The 27,527-nt window shown below is 37.6% G+C and overlaps 1 protein-coding gene across 1 annotated transcript in view; it reads left to right on the top strand.

The window, feature by feature from the left end:
• ODAD2 (outer dynein arm docking complex subunit 2) overlaps window positions 1-27,527 on the top strand; it is a 190,411-nt gene that overhangs the window by 1,520 nt on the left and 161,364 nt on the right. Inside the window, exons 2-8 of the mRNA XM_077946071.1 lie at window positions 6,083-6,240; window positions 8,440-8,632; window positions 9,340-9,446; window positions 9,648-9,784; window positions 12,043-12,159; window positions 22,352-22,557; window positions 24,775-24,870. Of these exons, the coding sequence (XP_077802197.1) occupies window positions 6,083-6,240; window positions 8,440-8,632; window positions 9,340-9,446; window positions 9,648-9,784; window positions 12,043-12,159; window positions 22,352-22,557; window positions 24,775-24,870 (1,014 nt within the window). The remainder of the gene's footprint in view (window positions 1-6,082; window positions 6,241-8,439; window positions 8,633-9,339; window positions 9,447-9,647; window positions 9,785-12,042; window positions 12,160-22,351; window positions 22,558-24,774; window positions 24,871-27,527) is intronic.

Here is a 27,527-nt window from a genome sequence, read left to right as displayed (position 1 = left end):
ACTGCAACTTCCGCCTCTCAGATTCAAGTGGTTCTCCTGCCTCAGCCTCCTAAGTAGCTGGGAATATAGGCGCCCGCCACCACGCCTGGCTAATTTTTTGTATTTTAGTAGAGATGGGGTTTCACTGTGTTGCCCAGGCTGGTCTTGAACTCCTGAGCTCAGGCAACCCGCCTGCCTTAGCCTCCCAAAGTGTTAGAATTACAGGTGTGAACCACCAAGCCTAGCCTGAAATCTTATTTTTTTTTAACAGTGCATTTTATTTCTAACTGTGCCAGTGGTAACTTTCTCCAGAAGTGCTTGTTATTTCTGTATTGTTCAGCTTTTTTCCTAACTTTTGAAATATGGTCTTCTATGTAAAACAAATGTAAAACATATTAACTACTTGGCTGATCACATGGCTCACACCTGTAATCCCAACACTTTGAGAGGCCAAGGTGGGCAGATCACCAGAGATCAGGAGTTCAAGACCAGATGGCCAACGTGGTGAAATCCCGTCTCTACTGAAAAGACAAAAATTAGCTGGGCATGGTGGCACATTCCTGTAATCCCAGCTACTAGGGAGGCTGAGGCAGGAGAATTGCTTGAATCTGGGAGGTGGAGGTTGCAGCAAGCCGAGATTGCACCACAGAACTCCAGCCCGGGCAACAGAGAGAAACTCCATCTCAAAAAATAATTAATTATTTTTTTTTTAATAAAAATGCATTTAAAGCAGATGACAGAAAAGAATATCATGATTGTAATTGCTTTGCCTCTGTACAAATTTTGTGCTCCAAGCACAAACATGACCACATCTGACCCCTGGTTAGGTTGGCTGTGACACATACCACTCAAATCTATCACTATTTCCCCTCTATTCTTGTCCAGATTCTTTTTGCTTTGTTTCCATTCTTATATCTCAGCACACAATTGTGTATGTATTTATTTAAGACAGGGTCTGGCTCTGTTGCCCAGGCTGGACTGCAGTGGTGTGATCATAGCTCACTGCAGCTCAAACTCCAGGGCTCAATGGATCCTCCCACCTCAGCCCCTCAAGCAGCTAGGATTATAGGAACATAATACCATGCCTGGTCAATTTTTCTAATTCTTTGTAGAGATGGGATCTCACCATATTGCTCTGACCAGTCTTGTACTTTTGGCCTCAAGAGATCCTTCTACCTTGGCCCCCTGAATTGCTGGTATTTCAGACCTGAGCTGCTGTGCCCAGCTCTGCATGCAGTCTTTATGCACAGTGTTCCCTCCTGAGAAGGACATTTTTACATTTTGAAACAATTACCCCTTGATTTTTATACTTCTGTCACGTTTACTGTGCAACTTTTCCTTGGGCTAATTTCTCAATCCATTCTTTTTGTGTCTGACCGTTATTGATGATATCTTTGATGTTGGAAGAGTAGAGGGAGGTATTGCCATTGTATCTGAAGGAAGCTGTGCTTGCCTGGCTCTGATGAAAACCAAGATCGCCTTGAAGATAGCAAAGGGTGCAGCTGAGATTTTGGTCATAATGGACAACATCAGATGCTTTAACATGCGGATCTTGACTATACCCTTTGGTCTACTCCCCAAACCAAAGAAAGTTCAGTAACCTGTAGCCACTCGGTGTTTGCTACAACAACAAGTGATGTCAACCAGAAATATTCTCAATTGCCCAAAGAATTTATTATCAAAACAGTCCCCATGATGTCATTCATTGCCCTTTGGACCAAGCACACTCTTTTGACTTCTCTGCTGTTAGTCCACTATTTATACATTTATTGAAAGTGGGGAAGCTACTTTCCTTCCAGACAGGACTCAGGTCTGGGCATCTGTGTGTAAGACGAAGATTATCCTGAAGGATTTGAGCTTGGAGTCTCCGGATGTGTTTCTACCAAATAGGAATGTCCTTGGATCTTTTAAAGTAAAGGTGGATGGCTCTCCTTGTGGGTAGACCTCTCAGGCCTCCTGTTCCAAAACAAGTTAAGTTTTATCTACACTGGAATTCTGCCAAAGTAGATAAATTACCCCTTTTGTGTTGGTCTCTGCAGACACTGATGGGAATATAGTTATATTTGTGGCCTTAGTTCTCATTTGATGTTGCACACTCCAAATGCACTGTGGGCAACAGTCAATAAAAGTTTGATCACCCTTTTTCTGATTAGGCTAATGAGCATCTGATACTGAAACTGATATTTTAGTCACACACTGGAAAGCTTTTATGTTTCATCAACCACCTTCTGTCCTTTTGTACAGATTGTTATTGATTGAATAGATGGGCATAGCCCTGTTCATGTTACATGATTGTCTTTTCCTTAGAATCATTCCAATGTTTTCACCCTGTTTTAACATTTGTCATCATCTCTCCACGTTCCCTCTTGGGGTGGGGGCTGGGGATCAAATAGCTCTACTTTCATTTCATGGAAATCGTAGGTCTCTTTGTATTATCATTTGCAATTGCTTTTGTTTTTGTCAGACAGGATGAAATTAATAATCTTCCTAAAACACCTGAGAATGAAGCCTAAATATGCTGTAAACTAAGAACAAATGATGCCACTCAATGGCAATACCATCTGTGGTGCATAGAACTGAGGCACTTTGATTCATTTGAATGTAGCTTGGGAAATTTATAAATTGGATAAGTGCTCAGAATCACATAGTGAAAATGTTGTGACCTGATTTTTTTTCCTTCTCTGGTAGAACTACAGTATGATTTTGAATCAAATGTGCTATAATATTATCATATTTTAGTTTTAAATCTCACTCCGCTGCATCTCAGTGATATATATGCATTGAGATAAAAATATGTTCTGGTAGGAGTTGGGACAGGAAGTCAGATCGCCTGAGTAATAGCTCTCTTCCCCGCAAGAATGCACAATTCACACACAATTCATACGTTTCTGGACCTTAGCTTTGTGATCAATGTCATGAAAGGCTGAATTTACATGATCTCTAAGGTTACACTCAACTTATAAAATAATATTGTTTTATGAGACAGTAATTATTGAATTTTGGTAAAATTTCTAAGTCACAGTAGTAGGGTCAGTGGCCATAAGTGGCTCTTTATTTTTTGTCTCTGAGAACTGCTAGTTTCTTAGCTATAGCCTTATTTTCTATATTACTATTTACACATACGTTTATTAAGTAATAAGACACTAAATGAGGCCAGGTGTTGTGGCCCACGCCAGTAATCCCAGCACTTTGGGAGGTGGCGACAGAAGGATGAGTCGAATGCAGGAATCCAAGGCTAGCCTGGGCAACATAGCAAGACCCTGTCTCTAAAAAATAAATAATAAATAAATAAACAGACCAATAAATAAATAAACAGCCAGATGTGGTGGTGTGTGGCTGTAGTCCCATCAACTTGGGAGGCTGAGAGAGAAGGATCCCTTGAGCCCAGGAATTTGAGGCTGCAGGGAGCTATGATTGTGCCACTGCACTCCAGCCTGGGTGACAGAGCAAGATCTTGTCTCTTAAAAAAAAAGGACGCTAAACTCGATACTGGGGATTAAAGAAAAAAGACATTTTTCTGCTTTCTTGCTTTAGAGTATAAACAGAATTTTTAGCACCCTTCCATGGCTCTGGTTTAAAAATGTCTCCATCAGGTCCTTGGAGTTTTTGATAGCTCATTCTTCCTGATGTTCACAAGGTGGGTGGAGCATTTTTCTTTCCAAGAGCTCATTCTTCAGGTGTTAGAAACTGTGAGCCTAAAAACTGAAGCTTCCTCTTCAAAATCTTGTCGATAGCTGGTGTTTTTTATTTTTTAAATCTATTTTTATTTTACTTTTTGAGATGGAGTCTCACTCTGTCACTCAGGTTGGAGTGCAGTGGTGTGATGTTGGCTCACTGCAACCTCCGCCTCCCGGGCTCAAGTGATCCTCCCACCTCAGCCTCCCAAGTAGCTGGGACCACAAGCACGTGCTACCATGCCTGGTCAATGTAGCTGGCATTTTATTTCTTACTTCTCTGTTAAGTTACAGGCTTCAACTGGTAGGAGCAATGAAAAATGTCACCCGTACCCTTTGCTTTCTCACCAGGAGTTTCACTCTCTCTAGTTAAGTAGCTTGGTATCTTTGGCATTCAGTCAGCCTATTACTTAGCCCTCTCACCATCCACTTAGTGTAACTGGCCAGCCCTTGATGTGAGTAACTTTTAGGTAACAGGCCTTTAAGAAATCTCTTCAGTCCTAAGGACATTATTCCAGAAGCTTAATTTTAGAGAAAATATACATTTTGTCAACAATGCATGTCATTGCCAAGTCTAGAAATATTTTATTCATTCATTTATTCCACAGATGTTTACCAAATGTCTTCTATGTGCAGTTCCTATATGAAGTGCTGGAGATAGGGACAGTCCCTATCTGCACCCAGCAGAATCAGACTCATCAAGTCCTTCTGTGAGCCCTCTTTTGCTGCTGTAACACATTGCCACAAATCTAATGGCTTAACACACACAAATGTATTTTCTGATAGTTCTAGAGGTCAGAAGTCTAAAATGAATCTGCAGGGCTAAAATCAAGGTATCAGCAGGGTTGCATTCCTTCTGGAGGCTTAAGGAGAATTTATTCTTTGCTTTTCCAGCTTCTAGAGGCCCCTGTGTTCCTTGGCTCATGACTCATAGCTCATGGCTCCTTGGCTCATGGCTCCTTGGCTCGAGGCCCCACATCACTCTGACCACTGCTTCCATCAGCATATCCGTGTCACTGCCTCTGTCCCTCCTGTCTTCCTCTTATAAGAACCCTGGTGATTATGTTTGGCTCCTTCCAGATACCCAGAATAGTCTCCCCATCTCAGGATCCTTGACTTAATTTCTATGCAAAGTCCCTTTTGCCATGTAAGGTGACATGTTCATAGGTTTTGGGGATTTGGATATGAACATTATTCTGTCTCCCTTAGTTCCTATCCTCTTGTTTTTATTCTAGTGAGATCGTCAGTAATAAGTAATCTGGGTCGGTCAGATTTACTTTTTCTGATGAACTAGCAACATTTTATATCTATGTATCTACATTGCAATTCAAAATATGTTAGATTAGGCCAGGTGTGGTGGCTCACGCCTGTAATCCCAGTACTCTGGGAGGCTGAGGTGTGTGGATCCCTTGAGCTCAGGAATTCAAGACCAGCCTGGCCAACATGGTGTAACCCTGCGTCTACTAAAAATACAAAAATTAGCGAGGCATAGTGGCGCACACCTCTAGTTCCAGCTACTTGGAGGCTGAGGTGGGAGGATTGCTTGAGCTCCGGAGGCAGAGGTTGCAGTGACCCGAGATCATGCCACTGCACTCCAACCTGGGTAACAGAGCGATATTGTGTCTAAAAAAAAAAAAAAAGGCTAGATCAGGTGTTAATCAGGTGTTAAGGTGTCAGGAGTTTCATCAGAGATAGCCTCCTGTAATACAAAACCTAGACAGTTTAGTTAATGTTGTAAGTCGTAGAAATCTAAAGAAATCACTTCCATGAAAACATCTTAATTTTTTTTTAAATGCCAACCTGAAAAAAAATCATTAAAATGGATAGAAGCACAAAGCTAAGAGACTCAATAACTTTTGATCAGGAAGAGTCCATTGAGAAAAACTGCCTATTATCCCAAGGCAAACCAAATAAAGGAGTTTAGCGTGGGAAGGGAATTCACAGAGAGGATCTAGTTTGCCTTGAATTTGCTTTTTTTTTTCATAGCTTTTTTATTCATAAACACAGTGTAGCCAAGAAAACTTCTAACCACGAATTACTGTGGTGTAAAAATTTTATAAATAAAATAACATTAGAAATCCCCAAAGCATGAATGGTTTTGCAGAACCAATGATTTTTAAAAGGATGCCAGAAATCAACACATTTTAGAAAACAAAAACTGTGACTATTTGAGTTCAATTGTGAATTCAAGAAATTGCTAAAAAAAAATATATTCCTTGGTTATATCCTATTGGTCACTAGGGTTGCTGGTAAGTTTGAGGATTTTAGTGGAAGAAAGTGGGAAAATAGATGAGCTACTAACCAGATGTATTTATATTTTCTGTATTTTATAATGAGATATAGGAATAATCTGTCTACATGTCTTAAATTTAACTTCTACTGGCCTCCAGGTAGCATGAAGCTTTCAATTTTTTTATTTTTATTTTTAGTGAAACAACAGTCAAATCAGAAGAAGTTGATAAAAATGGACAGCCTTTGCTATTTCTCTCTGTACCACAAATTAAAATTAGGAGCTCTGGGCAGCTGTCACGCTTGTTACTTATTGCCAAAACTGCGAAGTTGAAGGAAGCGCAAGCATGTGTTGAAGGTGATCTTAATGCTCCAGTCTGTGATTTGAACTTTTAGAAATAATCTTGCTGGGGAAGTGGGGAAAGGATGGGAGGATCATTTGTTAGAGTCTCTTGAAAAAAATTCTATAATCTACAAGGTAAAAAGTCAAATGTACAACTTCATGAAAATGTTATTAATTTTCCTTGGCTGCAATATTATGCTCCTATCAAATTTCTGCTTTAGAATGAAAGGCCTGTTACCTTACCACTGGTAAGTTTCTAAGTTTCCAGGTTTCTGATTTTAGCATGTGGTTTGAAAGAGAACCTTCTCAGCTTCTGGAAAGCACAGGGGGCTGTAGCCTGTTAGGTCAACGTCAGGAGAGAAGACAGATGACAAGGGCCGGCCTCTGAATCCACTCTCTCTCAACCTACTGCCAAGGAATAGATTGAATGATTACAATCTATTTCCTTTCAAATGAACGTAGGCTCTTTCTTTAGCAGAGACAGCCTTTAATAATCTCCCTTTCCACTTTTCTCGGCCATATTCTGCTGTGGGCTTCACAGCCTTCTGTGAATAGTTACAATTATTCAAATCTGTGACAAATATTTTTCTTCTTCTTAAAGATATGTGATGTTTGCACTATCGTCTAATCATCTAACATGCAAAAAATGAATGTGGTTGCCTGCTATAATTGTGTTGTAAATGTTTCTTATGAGTAGAAATATCTAGTCATAGGTGATAATGTATGTGTTTTGCTTTATTGGAATTCTGTGACCAATGGGTTTCTGGCACAAGGTATTTGAATTCTGCCCATTTCTGTGTGAGATGGGAAGAGGGTCTTTTAAAAATTTTATTTTATTTTTAATATGCCAACCTTAGGATGGCAACCTCTTTTTATGCCTTGACTATTACTCCTTATTAGGTGAGGGTATCATGTCTTGAAGAGTAAAGCTGAATTCAAGAAAGTAGTTAATAGATGAAGGATTGTTCATTCAATTCAACTTAATTGGTAGACATAATACATAGATTTCTATATAGCTAAATACTTATCCATTAGCTAAATACTTATCACTTGCTGCATTTTGCCATTTCTGCAAGAATTTTGGTATAACCCTTAGTTTCATGTCCAAGTTGCATGGTACATGGCAATTTGGTAGTCAGGTTTATGCCATTCCTCAGAATCCACCTGCTCTGCCTTTTCATAAATCTCTGTGTGATGACAGTCATAAGGTTGTTAAGTTGAGATGCTCAATAAATGATTGATTCCTTGGTCTCCTTTTCGTTGCTCGTCTCCCCCAGTGAAGTTTTTTTCTCAGCCCCAAGTCTGTGGAATATCCCATGACCACACTGGAAGGTTAATGCCTTCACTGTACTTTTCTTCATTTCTTTTAAGTTAAGCTTTCTGAATTAGTCTCACAGGCATTCCTCTCCACTCCCATCTCAATGCATATATACTTTCATCTTTCTCAAATTTCTCCATTCTAAACAAGGGTTTTCCCCTTTCTCCTTCATTTTCAACCATATTGGTTTTTAACATTAACCAAATTCTGTTTTCAGCATCTCTAGGTTCAATTTTCACATCTTTATCAGCCTTGATCATGAATTAGTATTTGTTTTTCCCTATAATTTTAATATATATATAATTGCATTATACATACATATATGGCTAGATGTGTTTTTCAGCTGTAAGATCACATGGCATTACAAATATTAAGCAGTTTGAATAGGTGCAAAAGAGTGCTAGGGGGTCTGTAGCCTTAGGAAAGCATGCTATTTTGGAAAGAAAGCCTTTATAAATACCCAACCGTGCTACACACACACATACACACGTGCCCGTATAGTTCTAGTGATGATTCTTTTAAGGAGATCACTATTTCTCTATCTTCAAATAAATTCTGAATATATTAATTGAATGTACATTCTGAACAATGCCCCACAGCCAATTAAAAAAGAAACAAAGAATGACTGTCTTGGTCTTTGTGCTATTAGGGAGATATACAGATGATATTACAATAGAAACTAGAGCATCTCATGAGATAGAAGAAAGTTCCTAAAAGCAATGGAATCTCAGACGTAGAGATGAATTCTAATTGGGTGGTTTAGAAAAAGCTTAATGAAAGAAACACATTTAAATGGACTTTGAAAGATTTATTAGTCTTAATGTTTCTTGTGCTAGAAGACAAGAGGATAATTTTTATTTGTCTTCCTTTTTTTTTTTTTTTTTTTTTTTTGGCAGCTAACAGAGACCCCATAGTAAAAATCCTGGGCTCCGATTATAATACAATGAAAGAAGACTCAATTGCATTAAATATTCTTGGTAAAATTACCAGAGATGATGATCCTGAAAGTGAAATTAAGATGAAGATTGCTATGCTGCTTAAGCAATTGGATCTGCACCTCCTCAATCATTCTCTAAAACATATTTCCTTGTGAGTCTTTTTCAAAAAGGAACCTCTATCGTATTGAGCAAAGATTGCACCACTGAACTCCAGCCTGGGTGACAGAGCAAGACTGTCTCTCAAAATAGATAGATAGATAAATAATAAAATATTAAAATTAAAAAATTAAAAAGGAAGCTTTAACAATTAGTTACGAAGCTGCTTTCAGAGTTTTAGAAAAAAAGACACAAAAAATAAAGCATGGAAGTTATTGCTATGGATTTAACTTTACATTTTATTGGAACAAACAATTTTCTTGGGATTCATTTATTCCAGTTCTAAAAATTAACATTGCTAAAACATTCTGGTGAGGTTTCATGCAATTCTGAAGACATTAGGTGGCCTTGTTATTTTCAAAGGCTCTCAAGACTAGTGCACAAATTATTAAATTATAATGCAGATATCATGTAGAGTTTGTATAGTCCAAAGCATGTTCATTTTCTAATATTTTTAGTATTAGAATATTATCAGCATGAAATAAAGTGAATATTTAATGGAGTATGTTTAATGTTGCATTAAACATGAATCACTGATTACTTGATGTGTTGACAGTGCTGTTATAAAATTATGGCATGGCTAAAATTAACTGCAATTTTAATTACAAAAAAGATATTTCTCTTGATACAATGAAATGTGTTCATGTGTTTCCTAGATTCTGTTTAAAGTATTTAAGCTGACATTTTAAACATTTATTTCAGAGAAATAAGTTTAAATCCCGTGGCAGTGAAGAAGGATATAGAACTGCTCAAACATTTCTCAGGAAAAGGAGACCCAACAGTCTTGGAATCTATTGAATATACCTCAGGTTTGATGTTTTCTGAGGCTCATTTTATGTTATTTACATTTTCATAATTACATTTGCAAAATGCTTTCAATGTCTACAATACAAGAGAAGGTTTAAGAAGGGGAAAGCTTAAAATTTCCACAATATTTATTTTGTGGAAGCCCACACTTTTTACCAAACTCTAGGTTAAAGAACTGTTAATTGCTTGACGATTGGTTTCAGATTATGAATTTTCAAATGGATGTCGAGCCCCACCGTGGAGACAAACTCACGGGGAAATTTGTTATGTGCTGGTGAAACCTCACGATGGTGAGACTCTGTGCATTACTTGCAGTGCAGGAGGAGTATTTTTAAATGGTGTAAGTACATTTTTAAAAACGTAACTAAAACCAGTGGACTTTGGTTTTTAGCTGTAGATGTCTCAAGGGTGTGTCCCAATGACCACAGAGAATGAATTACCGTTCTGTAGGATAAAAGCAGATTCCTTTGATATATGCTTGCTGGGCAAATCCAAAACAGCTTCAGAATAAGCTCTCTTATTCTCCACTGCAGGTCATTAAGCCAATCTGATAAGAAATGGGCTTCAAAGTGACCCATTCCACTTTATAAATGTCTTTAACATAATCACTTCACTGATTTGTTACACAGCAACCAAAGGATAGAAAGGTCAAAAAAAGAACACTGAGATAATACAGATGTCCTAACTGCAGCTGGCATCCTAAGAGTTGTGCATTACTCTTAGGGACAAAGGGAAAGAGAGGGGCTTATCTAAATGTAGAAGGTTGGAGACAGTGCCCCGTGAAGCTGGGACCCAGACCTCTGGGGCGGGTCCACTTCCAGGCTGTGCTGGTCCCCACAGAGTTCAGACCATCTCCATGAGGCAGGGCTGCAGATCTCTGGAGAGTGGGCACTGCCCAGTTAATGCTTGTACCTCGGGAAGAGGATCCTTGTAGAGCTGGCAGAGCTGGGACCCGGACCTGTGAAAGTGGAGCACTAGATGGCTGATAGTGGTATTTCCCAGGGGGTGTGGTGAGCCTGTTTCTGGGACTGTGAAAAATAAACAAACCTGGAAACTGGAACCAACTGTTGCTACTGGAAGCAACTGCCACTGCGTGGAAGGAAGGGCCGTTGCTGGGGTGACTCTAACAGGGCCAGTGGGCCAACAGGAAGCAGCAGGTCCCTCCTCCCTCTCCCAGCCTTTCAGTCTTCCTTTAGCTGATTCTAATGACGGAGCCTAACCTAGCCTGGCAAAGGAGAAATACGACATTGCAGATTCCCGCGTGAGTAGCACAAAGTAGAGGCTGGGTGACTGGGCTTTGAGCTGAGTGATAAACAGCACACAGTGTTCTGGATTAAAACACTTTTAGTCTCATCCCTATTCACAGAACCAGCTGGAAGGAGCTTAGCTTTCACCTCTGCAACATCCTGCCCTCGGTATCTTCAATGTAAATTTGGAACTCAGAAACAAAATTCTATAATGAGGACCCAAGTCCTTAATGGGGACCCAGCCACCACAGGGGACTGCCTGGAGGGTTGTTACGTGTTGGCTTGGGTTGGTACCAAAATGCTGGAGCCTCTTTTCTGATTACCTGTAATCATCTTTCTGACATGCCTTTTGGTGCTTTTCTTATTAGCATGACACTGAGCTCATTTCTACAAGGAGGAAGTAGACAAATAAGATTTTGCTTTGGTTTGTCATGGTATTTTAGAAAAACGAAATCTCTAATTAGGAATAAAGGGACAAAAGAAGGAATGATTTTCTATGACCATCTGGAGGGGGGCAGGGAGTCTTTATTTCCATCAAAGGTTATTATTGATCTACATACATATAACTTATTTGGCATGGAGATATCTAAGTACCCTTTAAGTTTTAAAAAAGTGAAAGATGAGGACGATAAAACTACTCAATAATTACAACAAAATTTAAAACACACTAGTCATATGTATAGAAATGCTTTTGTGTATAGTTATATATAACACACTGCAGTTATATGTATTTATATACATACAGTTATGTGATGTGTATGTACATATGTATATATTCTGTTATGAAAGAACAATAGAAGTAGGGAAGAAAAGGAAAATATGGAAAGGAAAGAGACAAGAAGAGAAAGAGACACATGGATGTGTGGACAGATTGTTACATAGACATCTAGAAAATAAGCCTATAGCAACCATGCCACAGAAGAACAGAGTGTGACAAGCAGAAACATAGGCTTTTCCATGGTTAAATTCTAACCTTGAAGACTTTTATGACATCGTCAACTAAGGCTCGTGAGGTCATAATGCATTTTCAGAGTAGAGGAGAGCGGAGAGAAGGAAGCTCTCACTTCTCTGCTGAATAGCAGAGTGCCTTACATGTATATAGGAGGTACTCAGTAAAGCCTTACTGAATGATTGAACAATTGAATGAAGGAAGGAATGAGTGAATGAATGGAAAAATAGATAACATTAAATTAAGGGGAAAGGATTTTGCCTATACATTTCATGTATGAAGACTACCATATAGATCCTTTAGAGATGAAAACAATACGTGTGCTTAGCTTGTGATGTATTGATTAGGATCTTATCATTGTTCTTATGTTAATCGTAGAATGAAACTTGTTTTTTCCCAAAGGGCAAAACAGATGATGAAGGGGACGTTAATTACGAGAGAAAAAGTTCAATTTATAAAGACCTTGTCACATTTTTAAGAGAAAAATCACCAAAATTTTCAGAAAATATGTCTAAACAGGTAAGTTTTATGGTTTCTTTTGAGCTTTCATAGCATTATGTTACTAAACTACAACTTTCTATGGTACAAGGAAAACAGTAACTTTGCCTATTTTTGGACACTGTTTTGTGGTTTTTTTTTTACAATATAACATAACATAAAAATATCGTAAATGTAGTATCATTGTTCAGAGTTCAGTGCCATTAATTACATTCACAATGTTGTACAAATATCACTATTGTCAACTTCCGAGTCTTTTTCATCTCTCCAACTTAAACTCTACACCCATTAAGCAGTAATTCCCCATTCCTTCTTCCCTGACTTCCTGGTTAACTCTGATCTGCTATTTCTATCAGGTTGCTTATTTTAGATATTTATTGTCACTGGAATGATATAATATTTGTCCTTTTGTGTCTGGCTTCTTTCACTTAGCATAGTGTTTTCAAGGCTTATCCATGCTATAGCATGTATGATAATTTCATTCTTTTATGGTAGAATAATATTTTGTTTAGGTATAGACCACATTTGGTTTATGCATTCATCCATTGATGGACATTTGGGTTGTTTCCACCTTTCAGGTATGGTGAATAATGCTGCTATGAATATTGGTGTACGGGTATCTGTTGAGTACCTATTTTCAATTCTTTTGGATCTTTTCCTAAAAGTGGAATTTCTGGGTCATATGGCAATTCTGTATTTAACTTTTGGAGGAACTGCCAACGTGTTTTCCACGGGGCCACACCAATTTCATTCTCACCAGCATTATCCAAACATTCCACTTTCTTCACATCGTTGTTAACACTTCTTATTTTCTAGGTTGTTGTTTAATTACAAACATCATATATTTACAAATATAATTACAAATATAATTTACAAACATAATTACAAATAGTCAGTGTCATTAGGAATTTGATTTGCATTTCCATAACGATAAGTGATGTCGACCATATTTTCATGTATTTGTTGGTTATTTGTATATCTTCTTTGAAGAAATGTCTGCTTGAGTCCTTAGCTTATATTTTAAGTTGAATCTTTTTGTTGTTGTAGTTTTTGTATATACCCAGTATTAACCCTTTATCAGATACAAGGTTTGCAAATTTTTTTCTCTTGTTATGCAGGTTGCCCTTTAACTTTCTTGATAGTGTCCTTTGATGCAGAAACATTTTTACTTTTGATGAAGCCTAATTTACCTATTTTTTCTTATGTTGCCTGTGCTTTTGAAGTCATATTTAAGAAATCATTGCCAAATCCAAGGTCATAAAAAATTTGCCCCTGTTTTTCCTCTAAGGATTGTATAGTTTTAGCTCTTAAATTTAGGCCCTTGATCTCTTTTGAGTTGATTTGTGTCCATTTGGAGACTAATGAAATTTAGGTTCCAATTTCATTCTTTTGCATGTGGATATTCAGTTTTCCCAACACTATTCATTGAAGAGACTGTTCTTTCTCCTTTGGGTAGAATTCTTGTTGAAAATCAATTGATCATAGATGGAAGAGTTTACTTGGGGACTTTTAATTCTATTCCATTGGTCTATATGTCTTTCTTTATGTCAGTATCACACTGTTTTGATTACTATAGTTGTAATAGTTTTGACATCAGGAAGTATGAGTCCTCAAACTTTGTTCCTGTTTTTTAATACTGTTTTGGCTATTTGGTTTTCCTTGACACTCTATATGAATTTTAGGCTTGGTTTTACATTTCTGCAAAAAGTGCCATTGGGATTTTGATAGAGTTTTCATTGAATTTATGAATTGCTTTAAATAGTATTGCCATCTTAACCATATTAAGTCCTCCAGTTTATGAACAGGAGATATCTTTCCATTTAGTTGTATATTTAATGGCTTTCAGCAATGTTTAGAAGTTTTCAGTGTACAAGTTTTTCTCCTTTATTATATTTACTCATTAACATTTTATTTTTGATGCTACTGTAAATGAAATTGTTTTCTAAATTTTATTTTCGATTATTCACTGCTAGTGTGTAGCAATGCAACTTTTGAGTGATCAAATCAGATCTAATTTTTGAGTGTTAAAGTCAAGATTGAATTTCGCAACTTCACTGAATTCATTTAACTGTGTGTGTGTGTTTGTGTTTGTGTTTTCTTAGGTTTTTCTGCATACAAGATCATGCCATCTGCATACAGATAGTTTTACTTCTTCCTTTCTGATTTAGACGCTTTTACAATTTCTTTTTCTTTACTTATTACTGTGGCTAGGACTTCCTGGACTATGTTGAATAAGAGTGGTAACATCAGGCATCCTTGTCTGATTCCTGATTTTTTTTTTTTTTTTTTTGAGATGGAGTTTCACTCTGTCACCCAGGCTGGAGTGCAGTGGTGTGATTTTGGCTCACTGCAACCTTCACCTCCCCTCCTGGGTTCAGGTGATTCTTGTGCCTTAGGCTCCTGAGTAGCTGGGTTCACAGGCACCTGCTACCATGCTCTGTGAATTTTTAGATTTTTAGTAGAGACGGGTTTTCACCATGTTGGCCAGGCTGCTCTCGAACTCCTGGCCTTAAGTAATCTGCCTGCCTCGGCCTTCCAAAATGCTGGGATTACAGCTGTGAGCCACCATGCCTAGCCTGAATCCTGATCTTAATTAAAAAACTTTTAGGCTTTCACTATTGAGCCTGATGTTAGCTGTGGGATTTTCCTATATGGCCTTTAGCATGTTGAGGAAGTTGCCTTCTATTCAGTTTTCCTTTCCTTTTCTTTTTTTGAGATGGAGTCTTGCTCTGTCACCCAGGCTGGAGTGCAGTGGTGCGATCTTGGCTCACTGCAACCTCCGCTTCCCGAGTTCATGCGATTCTTCTGCCTCAACCTCCCTAGTAGCTGGGATTCTAGGTGCACACCACCACAGCCGGCTAATTTTTGTATTTTTAGTAGAGATGGGGTTTTGCCATGTTGGCCAAGCTGGTCTCAAACTCCTAACCTCAGGTGTTCCACCTGTCTCAGCCTCCCAAAGTGCTGGGATTACAGGTGTGAGCCACCATCCCGGCTCCAGTTTTCCTTTTCTTGGTGCACCCATCATTTGGTAGACCCTCCTGAGTAAAAGATGCACATTGGAGGGAAAAATTGAGGATTTGGGTGTTAGAGAATACCTTTATTATTTTCTCTCAGTTGTTTGTAGAGTAATGGTTTGAAATTAATTTTTAGTTAGCATTTCAAAGGCTTATATTTCCACGCAAACTGTTTGTTTTGGCTTTTTCTCCTCTTCGGAGGCCTTTAGGATCTTCCTTGGTGTTCTGTAATTTTTGTGGTATGGTTTGTGCAGATTTTTGTTTCTTTTTGAGATTCATCTATGCTTTTGCATCTATCATTAATTTATTGCTTTTATGGATGTGTATTATTCCATTTTATGGATATGCCACAATTTGTTTATCCACTTACCTGTTAATGGATGTGTGGTTATTTCAGGTTTTGGGCTATTACAAATAAGACTACTAAGAACATTTTTGTACAAAGATTTGTATGATCATATAGTCTCATTGTGCCTTGGTTAAAAACCTAAGAATGAAGTGGTAAGGTCATATGGTAGTTGTATATTTAACTTTTTAAGCAACTGGTAAACTGCTCTCCATAGTGGTTGTAATATTTTACATTGGTGTAGGCAATGTATGAGAGTCCCAGTTCTTCCACATACTCATCACTAACCATTATGGTCAGTCCTTTAACTACAGCCATTCTGATAGGTGTGTACTGGTATCTCCTTTGGTTTTAATTTGCATTTCTTGAATGCATCTTTTCATGTACTTATTGGCCATTCACATTATCTTATGTGGTAAAGTGTCTATTCAGACTCTGTGCATTGGGCTATTCAGTTTTTTATTGAGTTGCAACAGATCTTTATATATGTTCTTGGCTTATATATTCTGTTAGATATATGAAATGTAAATATTTCGTCCCAATCTGGGTCTTGTATTTTTTATTTATTTATTTATTTTTGAGACAAAGTCTTGCTCTGTCGCCCAGGCTGGAGTGTAGTGGTGCGATCTTGGTTTGTTGCAAGCTCTGCCTCCCAGGTTCACACCATTCTTCTGCCTCAGCCTTCCAAGTAGCTGGGACTACAGGCGTCCGCCACTGTGCCCAGTTAATTTTTTTTTTTTTTTTTTGTATTTTTAGTAGAGACGGGGTTTCACCGTGTTAGCCAGGATGGTCTCGATCACCTTACCTCGTGATCCGCTCAACTTGGCCTCCCAAAGTGCTGAGATTACAGGCGTGAGCCACTGCGCCCTGCCAGATCTTGTATTTTTATTCTCCAAACAGTGTCTTTCAAAGAGCAAGTGTCTTCAATTTTGATAAAGTCCAGCTTATTTTTTCCTTACAGTGTTTTATCTTATAATGCTTTTCCAAACCCAGTATAATGAAGAATTTCTCCAATGTTTTCTTCTAGAGATTTTTCAATTTTACCATTCCAATCTATGTCTATGATCCACTTTAATTTGGTTTGTGTATATGAGGTATGGATCAAAGTTCATTTTTTTCTTTTGCTTATCTAGTTGTTCCAGCATCATTTGTCAAAAATAAACCTATTGTTTTGCCACTGAATTACCTTTATAACTTCGTCAAAAATTAGTAGCCCATTTGTCTGTGAATGTATTTCTGAACACTTCATATTGTAACTTTGATTTCTCTATCTTTACACCAATACCACACTGTCTTGATTACTCTAGCTTTATGATAAGTCTTGAAGTTGTTCAGTTTGAATCCTCCAATAGTGTTCTTTAAAAAAGTTTTTTGGCTATTATGGGTCTTTTGCATGTCCATAAGAATATTAGAGCCAGCATGTCAATTTCTTAAAAAAAGGTCTAACGGAATTTTTGCCTTGAATTTATAGATGAATTTAGGAAAAATGGGCATCTTAACAATATTGAGTTTTCTAATCCATAAACATAGTATATCTCTCCATTTATTTAGGTCTTAATTTCTCTCACCAGTGTTTTATAGCTTTCAATATACAGGTCTTATATATCTCTTTTGAAACTTATCTGTGTTTCATATTTTGGGTCTATTGTTAATGAGTTTTAGCTTTTCTATTTCTAGTCATTTTTTCCTATTGTATAAATATATACTTGATTTTTGTATACTGATTTTATATCCTAAAATTTTGCTAAACTCCCTTATTAGTTCTAGTATCTTGTTTGTACATTCCAGAGGGTTTTCTATGTAGATATTGTCAGTGAATAAAGATCATTTTTACTTCTTCCTTCCTAATCTCAACTCTTCCTTCCCAATCTCAACAGTTTTTTATTTCTTTTTATTTCCGTAATGCACTAGCTGGAATCACCAGTAAAACATTGAATAGAAATGGTCTTCTTCCTGATATTGTAGGGAAATCTTTCAGTTAAGTTTGATGCTAACCATTTACAAGGTTAAAGCTTCTATTCTGAGTCATTGAGAACTTTTATTAGGAATGAATGCTGGATTTTATCAAATGTTTCTTTGTGTACTGTGGAGAGAATCATCTTTTTTTTCCTCTCTTTTAGTTTGTTAATGTGATTAATTACATTGATTAATTTTTCAAGTGACAAACCGACCTTACATTTCTGAGACAAACCCCACTTGAATCTTTTATATACATTATCAGATTTAATCTGCTAAGATTTTGTTAAGTTTGGCACCTATATTCATAAAGTTATTAGTGTGTAGCTTTGTTTTCTTTAGTAACTTTGTCTGGTTTTGGTATTGAAGTAATATTGACACTATAGAATGATGTGGAAAGTTTTATCTTCAATTTTTTGGAAGAGTTTGTATAGAATTAATATTGTTTGTTTATTAAATGTTTGGTAGGTTTATTAAATGTTTGGTAGAAATGTTTGGTGAAAGCCATCTGGGCCTGGAATATTCTTTATGGGAAATATTTTAACTACAAATTCAATTTATTTGATAGTTATGACACTATACCGGTTGTCTATTTCTTTCTGAGGGAGCTTTGGTAGATTAGATTGTCCTTAAGGGAATTTGTTCATTTGGTGTAAGTTACCAGATTTATTGGCATAAACTTTTTTCATAGTATTCTCTTACTGACTTTTTAATATCTGTAGAATTTTTAGTCATTGTTACCTCTCTCATTCCTAATATTGGTCATTTGTGGTTTTTTAATTTGATCCACCTATAATGATAGGACTATAGATTTACTAAATTTTCTCAAGGAACTAGCTTTAGGTTTAATTTTTATCTTTTCTACTTTACTTTGATGTTTATGTGGTTTTATTTTGGGTTTATTTACTCTTATTTCTCCAGTTTCTAAAAAATGTCATGATACATTTAATTTAATCTAGGCATATTTGCATTTGAAGAAATTTTGATGAATTCAATAGTGAATAATGTTTTACTCAGAGCATATTAAACAAGGGATCCTCAGCCCAAAACCTGCTTTAGCAGATAAACAACTTCAGCAGCGTTTCAGGATACAAAATCAATGTATCAGTGTATAAAAATCACCAGAATTCCTGTACACCAACAACAGCCAAGCCAAGAGCCAAATCAGGAATGCAATCCCATTCACAGTTATCACAAAAAGAATAAAATACCCAGGAATAGAGCTAACTAGAAAAGTGAAAGAGCTCTACAATGAGAATTACAAAACACTATAGCGAAATCAGAGATGACACAAACAAATGGAAAAACTTCCTATGCTCATGGATTGAAAGAGTAAATATCATTCAAATGGCCATACTGCCCAAAGCAATTTATGGATTCAATGCTATTCCTATCAAATTACCAGCAACATTCTTCACAGAACTAGAAAAAAATATTTTAAAATTCATATGGAACCAGAAAAGAATAGCCAAGACAATCCTAAGAAAAAAAAAGAAGAAAAAAAACCAAAAAACAAAACTGGAGGTATCACACTACCCAACTTCAAACTATACCACAGGGCTACAGTAACCAAAATGACACGGTACTGCCATAAAAAGCAGACACATAGACCAATGGAACAGAATAGAGAGCCCAGAAACAAGGCTGCACACCTACAACCATCTGATCTACAACAAAGCTGACAAAAACAAACAATGGGGAAAGGACTCCCTATTCAATAAATGGTGCTGGGATAACTGGCTAGCCATATGCAGAAGATTGAAACTGGACCCCTTTCTTTTACCATATACAAAAATCAACTCAAGAGGGATAAAAGACTTAAATGTAAAACTCAAAACTATTAAAACCCTGGAAGACAACCTAGGCAATACCATTTTTGACATAGGAACTGGCAAAGATTTCATGATGAAGATGCCAAAAGCAATTGCAACAAAAGCAGAAATTGACAAGTGGGATCTAATTAAACCTCAGAGCTTCTGCACAGCAAACCATCAACAGAATAAACAGACAACCTACAAATGGGAGAAAATATTTGCAAACGATGCATCTGACAAAGGTTTAATATCCAGCATCCATAAAGAATGGATTTACAAGAAAAAAACAAACAACCCATTAAAAAGTGGTCAAAGGACATGAACAGATACTTTTCAAAAGAAGACATACATGTGGCCAACAAGCATGTGAAAAAAGCTCAATATCACTGATTATTAGAGAAACACAAATCAAAACCACAGTGAGATATCATCTCACACCAGTCAGAATGGGTGTTATTAAAAAGTCAAAATATAACAAATCCTGGTGAAGTTGCAGAAAAAGGGGAATGCTTATACACTGTTGGTGGGTGTGTAAATTAATTCAATCATTGTGGAAAACAGTGTGGCAATTCCTCAAGGAGCTAAAAACAGAACTACCATTTAATCCAGCAACTGTATTACTGGGTATATACCCAGAGAAATATAAATCATCACATGCACACACATGTTCATTGCAGCACTATTCACAGTAGCAAAGACATCAGATCAACTTAAATAGTCATCAGTGGTAGACTGGATAAAGAAAATGTGGTACATATATGCCATGGAATACTACAAAGCCATAAAAAAGAATGTGATCCTGTCCTTTTTAAGAAGAAAACCAATTACCCCCTGTTCTCACTTATAAATGGGAGCTAAATGATGAGAACAAATGAACACAAAGGGGAACAATAGACCCTGGGGCCTACTTGAGGGTGGAGGGTGGGAAGAGGGAGAAGATCAGAAAAAATAACTATTGGGTACTAGGCTTAGTACCTGAATGATTAAATCATCTGTACAGCAAACCCCTGTGACATGATCTATATAACAAACCTGCACCTGTACCCCTGAACCCAAAATAAATTATTTTATTTTTGGCACAGATGGGGTTTTGCCATGTTGGCCAGGCTGGTCTTGAACTCCTGGCTTCAAGTGATCTGCCTGTCTAACCTATTTATTTATTTATCATTTTTGACCATAAGAATTCATGCTGCAAATTTCTTTATGAGCATTGTGTAGACTATGTTCCACAGATTTTGATACGTGATGTTTTTATTCAATATATATGAGGAGTTTCTGTAGATCTTTTACCAATTTCTAGTTCAATTCCAATGTTTTAAGATATTTTATATGATTTTAGTTACTTTAAACTTGTTAATATTCATTTTATGGCCCAGAATATGATCTATTTTGGTGATTTTTTTTCCTTGTACATTTGAGGAGTCTATATTCTGGTGTTATTGAGAGGTGTGTCTTTTAAATGTCAATGAAGCCAACTTGTCTGATTGTGTTGCTCAGGTCTTCTATATCATTACTGATGTTTTTTCTGCTCATTTTATTGATTACTGAGAGAGTTTCGAAGTCCACCAATTATGGATTTATCTACGTTTCCTTTTAGCTCTGTGTTTCCTTCATATATAATAAAGTTCTGTTGCTTGGTGAATACACAATTACGACTGTGTGCTAATTGATTCTTTATTAGTATGTGTGCTCCTCTTTGTCCCAGTAAATAATAATATTTATTTAGAATTTATTTATTGCTGTGAGTCGATATTGTCTGTTTTTAATATGGCCATTCCTGCTTTCTTTTGATTATTGTTTGCATAAACTATTCTTCTCCAGCCTTTTACTTCTGATGTATTTGTATCTTTACATATAAAATAGTTTCTTTAGGCCACAAATAGTTAAGTCTCTTTTTTCATCCAATTTGATGATTTCTCATTCAATTGATGTGTGTAAACCCTTTCATTTGATGTAACTACTAATATAGTTAAATCTAAATTTACTGTCTTGCTACTTGTTTTCTATTTGTTTCATCAGTTCTTTGTGATTTTTTTTCCTTTCTCCACCCCTTTTGAATTGAGCCTTTTAAAATGATTCCATTTTATTCGTGCTATTGCTTTACTAGGTATATTTCTTATTAAAAGTTTCTTAGCTGCCCTCTGGTTTATATATATATCTCGAATTTGTCATGTCTCCTTTAAGTAAGATTCTAAAATTCACAAATAGTTTAAGAAACTTACAACAATATACTTTGAATACCCCGCCCTATACTTTGTGTTATTGTCGTCACACATTTTATTTCTACATGTCATAAACCCCTCAAAATGTTGTTACTATTTTTGCTTTAGATAGCCAATTATATGTGAGAATGATTAAAAATAATACACAAAGTCTTGCATATTTATTTTTACCATTTCTGTAGCTTTCAATTTTTTTGCATAGATTCATGTTTCTGTCTGGCATGATTTTATTCCTGACTGAATAATTTTATTTAACATTTCTAGCACAGGTCTTCTGGTTAATTCTCTGTTTTTGTTCATCTGTGAAAGTTTTTATTTTGCTTTCAATTTTGAAAGATTTTTGTTTTATTCTTAGTATAGAATTTTGGGTTGACATGGTTTTTTGTTTTTTCCTTTTTAGTGCTTTAAATATATTACTCTCTTTTTCTCTGGTTTGCAGTGTTTCTGATGAGAGGCCTCTTAAAATTCTTATGTTCATTCCTCTGTGTTTAATATATCATACCTGTCTACCTTCAAGATGTTCCCTTTATCTTTGGTTCAAGCAATTTAAATATGATGTATTTTAGTCAATAGAGGGTTTTAGTTGAATTTTTTGGTGGTGGTGAGGAATGAGCAGGTCCAGCCCTGGTGTTGTATCTGTGTGTGCTGCAACAGAGAGTGAATTTAAAAACATCACGTTACTGTCCACCTAACTCCAACAGAAGCCTTAGTCTTGACACTGCCCTTATTTAGCTGTTACTAAGGACCACGAGTTAGATGCACCTGAGACTTCCTTTCCTGAATTTACCACTGGCATAATGTTTCAGAGAACACTAGATAATTCAGATATCATTAAAAATTATTCTCATTTTTTCAATAAAGGGGATTAGCATCAATGAAGACCAGCAAAAGGATAATGATCAGCTGGGCAGAGCCCCCAAGAAGGAAGAAGCAGCTGCCTTCCGCAAAGACATTTCTGGTTCAGACAAGAGGTCACTGGAGAAGAACCAAATTAATTTTGGGAGGAATCAAATGACCAAGAGATGGGAACCAAGCTTAAACTGGAAGACCACTGTTAATTACAAAGAGTATGTAGACATTTGCATTTGTTTTCAGATGCATCTTTAGTAACCATATTCACCTAATTTTTCACAGAACTTTATTTAATTGAATTAAATTAATTAATTATTTTTTTTGAGATGGAGTCTTGCTCTGTTGCCCAGACAGGAGTGCAGTGGTACAATCTCGGCTCACTGCAACCTCCGCCTCCTGAGTTCAAGTGATTCTCCTGCCTCAGCCTCCTGAGTAACTGGGATTACAGGCATGTGCCACCACACCTGGCTAATTTTTTTTTTTTTTTGTAATTTTAGTAGAGACAGGGTTACACCATGTTGGCCAGACTGGTCTCAAACTCCTGACCTCAAGTGATCTGCCCACCTCAGCCTCCCAAAATGCTGGGATTACAGGCATGAGTCACTGCGTCTGGCCAGAACTTTATTTTATAATGGAAAAATACTGAGGAGATATTTACATGTCCCTCCAAGGCACAGGTTGATTCCTTTCTGCTCCTCTTTGTATTCCAAGCGGAAAGATTTGATAGAGTTTGTGTGTGTAGCACCATGAAGGGAAGAGAAGAACAATTCACTTTCATATAGTTGGTGAGTCAGGACAAATAATATGCAGAAAAGATGATAAAACACTTGGAAAAGTCATAGGGGAAATGTAAAAATCATGGTAGAGACCTGGTTAAGTAAGCACTAGGAGAATGTGGAATGGTGAAAATTGTATGGAGTTAATCAGGGAAACTGTCATAGAGATAATGTCTTCTCTTTTAACAGAACTTTAATACTATGAAAAGGCTAGAGTCTCAAAAATATGAATGGGCCTATATAAAGTGGACACCGGCTTGATGAATGGACGAAATACACAAAACAGTGCCGTTTAGGACCCTCTATAAACAGGCATCAAAGCAAAAATCGAGGGCCAATGCTACTTAAATGCTGGGGCAGTCTGAAACACCTAGAGCTAGCTAGCTTCCTTCCTTCCTTCCTTCCTTCCTTCCTTCCTTCCTTCCTTCCTTCCTTCCCTCCCTCCCTCCCTCCCTCCCCCCTCCCTCCCCCCTCCCCCCTCCCCCCCTCCCTCCCTCCCTCCCTCCCTCCCTCCTTCCTTCCTTCCTTCCTTCCTTCCTTCCTTCCTTCCTTCCTTCCTTCCTTCCTTCTTTCCTTTCTTTTTTGAGGCAGAGTCTTGCTGTCGCCCAGGCTGCAATGGCACAAACTTGACTCACTGCAACCTCCAACTCCCGGGTTCAAGCGATTCCCTTGCCTCAGCCTCCCGAGTAGCTGGGATTACAGGTGTGTGACACCATGCCTGGTTAATTTTTATATTTTTAGTAGAGATGGGGTTTTGCCATGTTGGCCAGGCTAGTCTCGAACTCCTGAGCTCAAGTAATCCGCCCACTTTGGCCTCCCAAAGTGCTGGGATTACAGGTGTGAGCCACTGCACCCTGCCCACTTTTTAAAATTTAACAAATAGTTTACAAGTCGCGGCCTATAAGTGATACTCTATGTTGTCCCAGTTTTGGGTTAAGAACGGCTCCTGGTTGATCACACGGGCACCTTCTCCTACAGGGATTCTGAGAACCACAGGGTGACTGTGTTTTGGAAGCAAACCCAGAGAGCCGTTTGAAGAACGGAGTCCTATGGAGAGGGGAGACACTAGCTCCTCTTGATTCTCATCAATTTTGGGGTGCTTGACTTTTGTGCCTCTGTTTGAAAGAGTCAATGTGAAAATGAAAAATGCATGGGCAACTCTGTTAACTGGCAAGTGAGTTTTAAAATACTGCTTTTTCCATATGCTTACTCTTTCAAGCATGAGATTCCTTAGCAGGTATTGAAGGGAGGACACAGAATGCCAAGGACTATGCAAAGTCTGCGAATACCTGGAAAACCAGGCACAGGCCCTGTTGCAATGTTGAGTAGGGAAGATAAGAAAATAGACAACTATAATTGGGGGTGATACGTACCTAGAGTAGAAGGCATTGGGTGCAGGATTCACACCAACAGTGGCAGCCTGTGGAGACCTGTTCCTAGGTGCTGGACAGAAAGTTTCTTCGATATATAAAACATAGGGCTGTGCTGAAAGAGTGAAAGAGACAACTCCAAGTGTCAGAATCACACATCTGTCAGGAACACACATCATTTGAGCACATGGAAATAATGGAGTATATATCTACGTTGCCATCTTTTATTTTTTATTAATTAGCAAAAAGCAATAAAGCTAATATATTTGTACATATTTTTTAGAAGCAAAGGCTCAGCAAAAGAAATCCAAGAGGACAAACGCACAGGAAAACTTGAAAAAACAAGACCATCTATTTCACACGGAAGAGCACAATTACTTCGGTATGTTTCTGGTCAGCATGACAAGTTCCCGAGTTCCCTAAAGCCACCCTCACACGGTGGGCTACTGAGCATGCAAATTAATGCCATTCTTACTGTTAGGGTCCCAAGATGTTTACACTGACGGTTACTAGGAATGTTAGTAAAAGTGGTCACACCAGATTTCTTTAAATACTTTTTCAAGATAGTCTTCTAATGCAGAGTTACCAGAAATACAGTGATTTACTAGTATTAGTTGACTGTGGGAAAAGAAATGTGTAATGCAAAGAGCAGTGAACTAAGTTTAGGAACACTGGGCTCCTAACTGATGTCTTGCCTCTGAACAATCATGTCCTGGCAAAGTTATGTCATCTGTCTGAGCCTCCCTTTGCTGATCACAAATGACTGCCGATTTTGAAGTGGTATAAGTTATTGCTAATGAAAACAATTAAAAATTAAATATGAGGCCAACTAGTAAACTTCTTATTTCATTTTCAGTTTGACAAAAAAAGTGACATGTCTGGAAGATAAGGGTCAGCCACTTCTATTAGCTTCAGAGTGGTGGATATTAGCACTTTTGTTACAATCTCACAGGTCCTTGAGGCTGCGTTCATTGTTTTTTTCAGCTACTTTTTTCTCTAGGTTGTTCAGATTGAGCCAATTCTGTTGTTCCATCTTCAAGTTCATTTATTTTTCTTCTGTCCTATTCTTCTGCTAATTTCATTCAGTGAGTTTTTAATTTCACTTACGATTTTTAGTTCCAAAATTTCCGTTTGGTTTTTCTTTCCTATCTTCTGTTTCTTTGCTGAGACTTTCTATTTTTTTCATTTATTTCAAACATGTTCATATTGCTTGTTGAAATATTTTTATGATGGTGGCTTTCATATCTTTGTCAGATAATTCATACATCTCCATCACCTTGATACTGGCATTTTTAAATTGTCTTTTCTCATTTAAGATGAGATCTTCCCCATTCTTGGTATGACAAATCATTTTCAGTTGAAATGTAGACATTGTGGTTATTATGAGACTCTGGATCTTATTTAAATTATTGATTTATTTATTTGAGACAGAGTCTTGTCTGTCACCCAGGCTGGAGTGCAGTAGTGCAATCTCGGTTCACTGCAACCTCCACCTCCCGAGTTCAAGCAGTTCTTCTGCCTCAGCCTCCTGAGTAGTTGTGATTACAGGAGTGCACTACCACACCCAGCTAATTTCTTTATTTTTAGTAGATATGGGGTTTTGCCTTGTTGGCCAGGCTGATCTTGAACTCCTGACCTCAAGTGATCTGCCTGCCTCGGCCTCCCAAAGTGCTAGGATTACAGATGTGAGCCACTGCCCCTGGCCTAAATCTTATATTTTAGAAGGCCTTCTCTGCCACCATATTGATAGGATGAGGTATGTGTTCCTTCTCCAGGCTGGTGAGGAATTGAAATGGCAGGTTTTCCCATAGGCCTTCGTTGATGCCTGGAGGGTCAGGCAAAGGAGTCCTCATTATTTCTGGAGGGTAGTGGGAGTTCATGCTCCACCTATGCCTCTGCTGATACCAGCTGAACAGTGTGATGGGGGAGTCCTTGGTTTGTCTGTGGGCTCTACTGACATCACAGTTCGGGGAGTGACTTCATTTTTGCCATGAGGTAGTGAGCATCTGACTCTCTGTCAGGCCTTCTCTGAGGCCACCCCAGCAGGTGGGTTGCAGTGCTTTCTTACAGTCTGATAAAGGTGGAACCCCAGGCTCTTCACTTGGCCTTTGCTGTAAGAGGTAGACTTGGGCCATGCTGTTATCCATGGTCTTGACTGACATAGATCATTTGTTGTCTAAACATTTTCTGTCTTATTAGGCTTTCCTTTTCTGACCCTTTGAATTAGACAGAGCAGGACTTTCTTAGGTCCTTTATTTGCCTGCACCGCCTGGAGTTTCTGCTTTGCTGGCTTTTCCAGTACCCAGTCTAGGATGAAGACAAAAAGAAAACCCAGGGAATGCACCACTGTGTTGAGCCACAGGTCTTCAGATCCTTAGGTAGTCCTCTTCTTTTTCTCTACCTTTCAGAGTCACTTTATGTTTGTTTTTTTTACAACATCCAGATTTTAATTGTACTTGGTGGGGGAAATAGGTAAAAGTATATCTACTTCATCTTTCCTGAAATAGATACTGGGCCAAAAGTATTTCAATTTTTAGTGAGCTAGAGAGCTTAGGGTAATAGATAAGGTAAAGTTGTAATGTATCCAAGCAACAGCTATTACTCAATGATAAAAATGAAATTTCCTTGTGTCTAATCTTGCCTAAGTGGATAGAATTCTGTGGTAGAGAAGTATTTCTTAAGGTGCAGTTTGTAGATCAATTCAACATTGACATTTGCTTCTTTTTACCTCCTGACTGTGCAGTTGCCATGGGACAGGATTGGAAGAAATCATATCAAATAGGAAAAGTACTTTAAAGTTAGCTATCAAAGGATTCATCAATTGGGAAAAAAGAAAGACAGCTTTTCTTTGGGGCACTGCTTTGTAAAATGGGATTGTGAAGTGATTGAGTAGACCTAATTCACTATGCCCTCAACTCCAGGACCTTGTTAGGCTAAGGAAAGGTAAATTTAGGCTTTTCCCAAAGAATTTAGGCTTATTCTACTATATGCTTCAATCGGGAATCTTTGAGTTAAGTTTAAGTCACTTCTTGAATAGAC

Source organism: Macaca mulatta, chromosome 9 (genome assembly GCF_049350105.2).
Source record: "Macaca mulatta isolate MMU2019108-1 chromosome 9, T2T-MMU8v2.0, whole genome shotgun sequence".
NCBI classification, from domain to species: domain Eukaryota; kingdom Metazoa; phylum Chordata; class Mammalia; order Primates; family Cercopithecidae; genus Macaca; species Macaca mulatta.
This window is presented reverse-complemented; position numbering and strand designations above follow the sequence as displayed.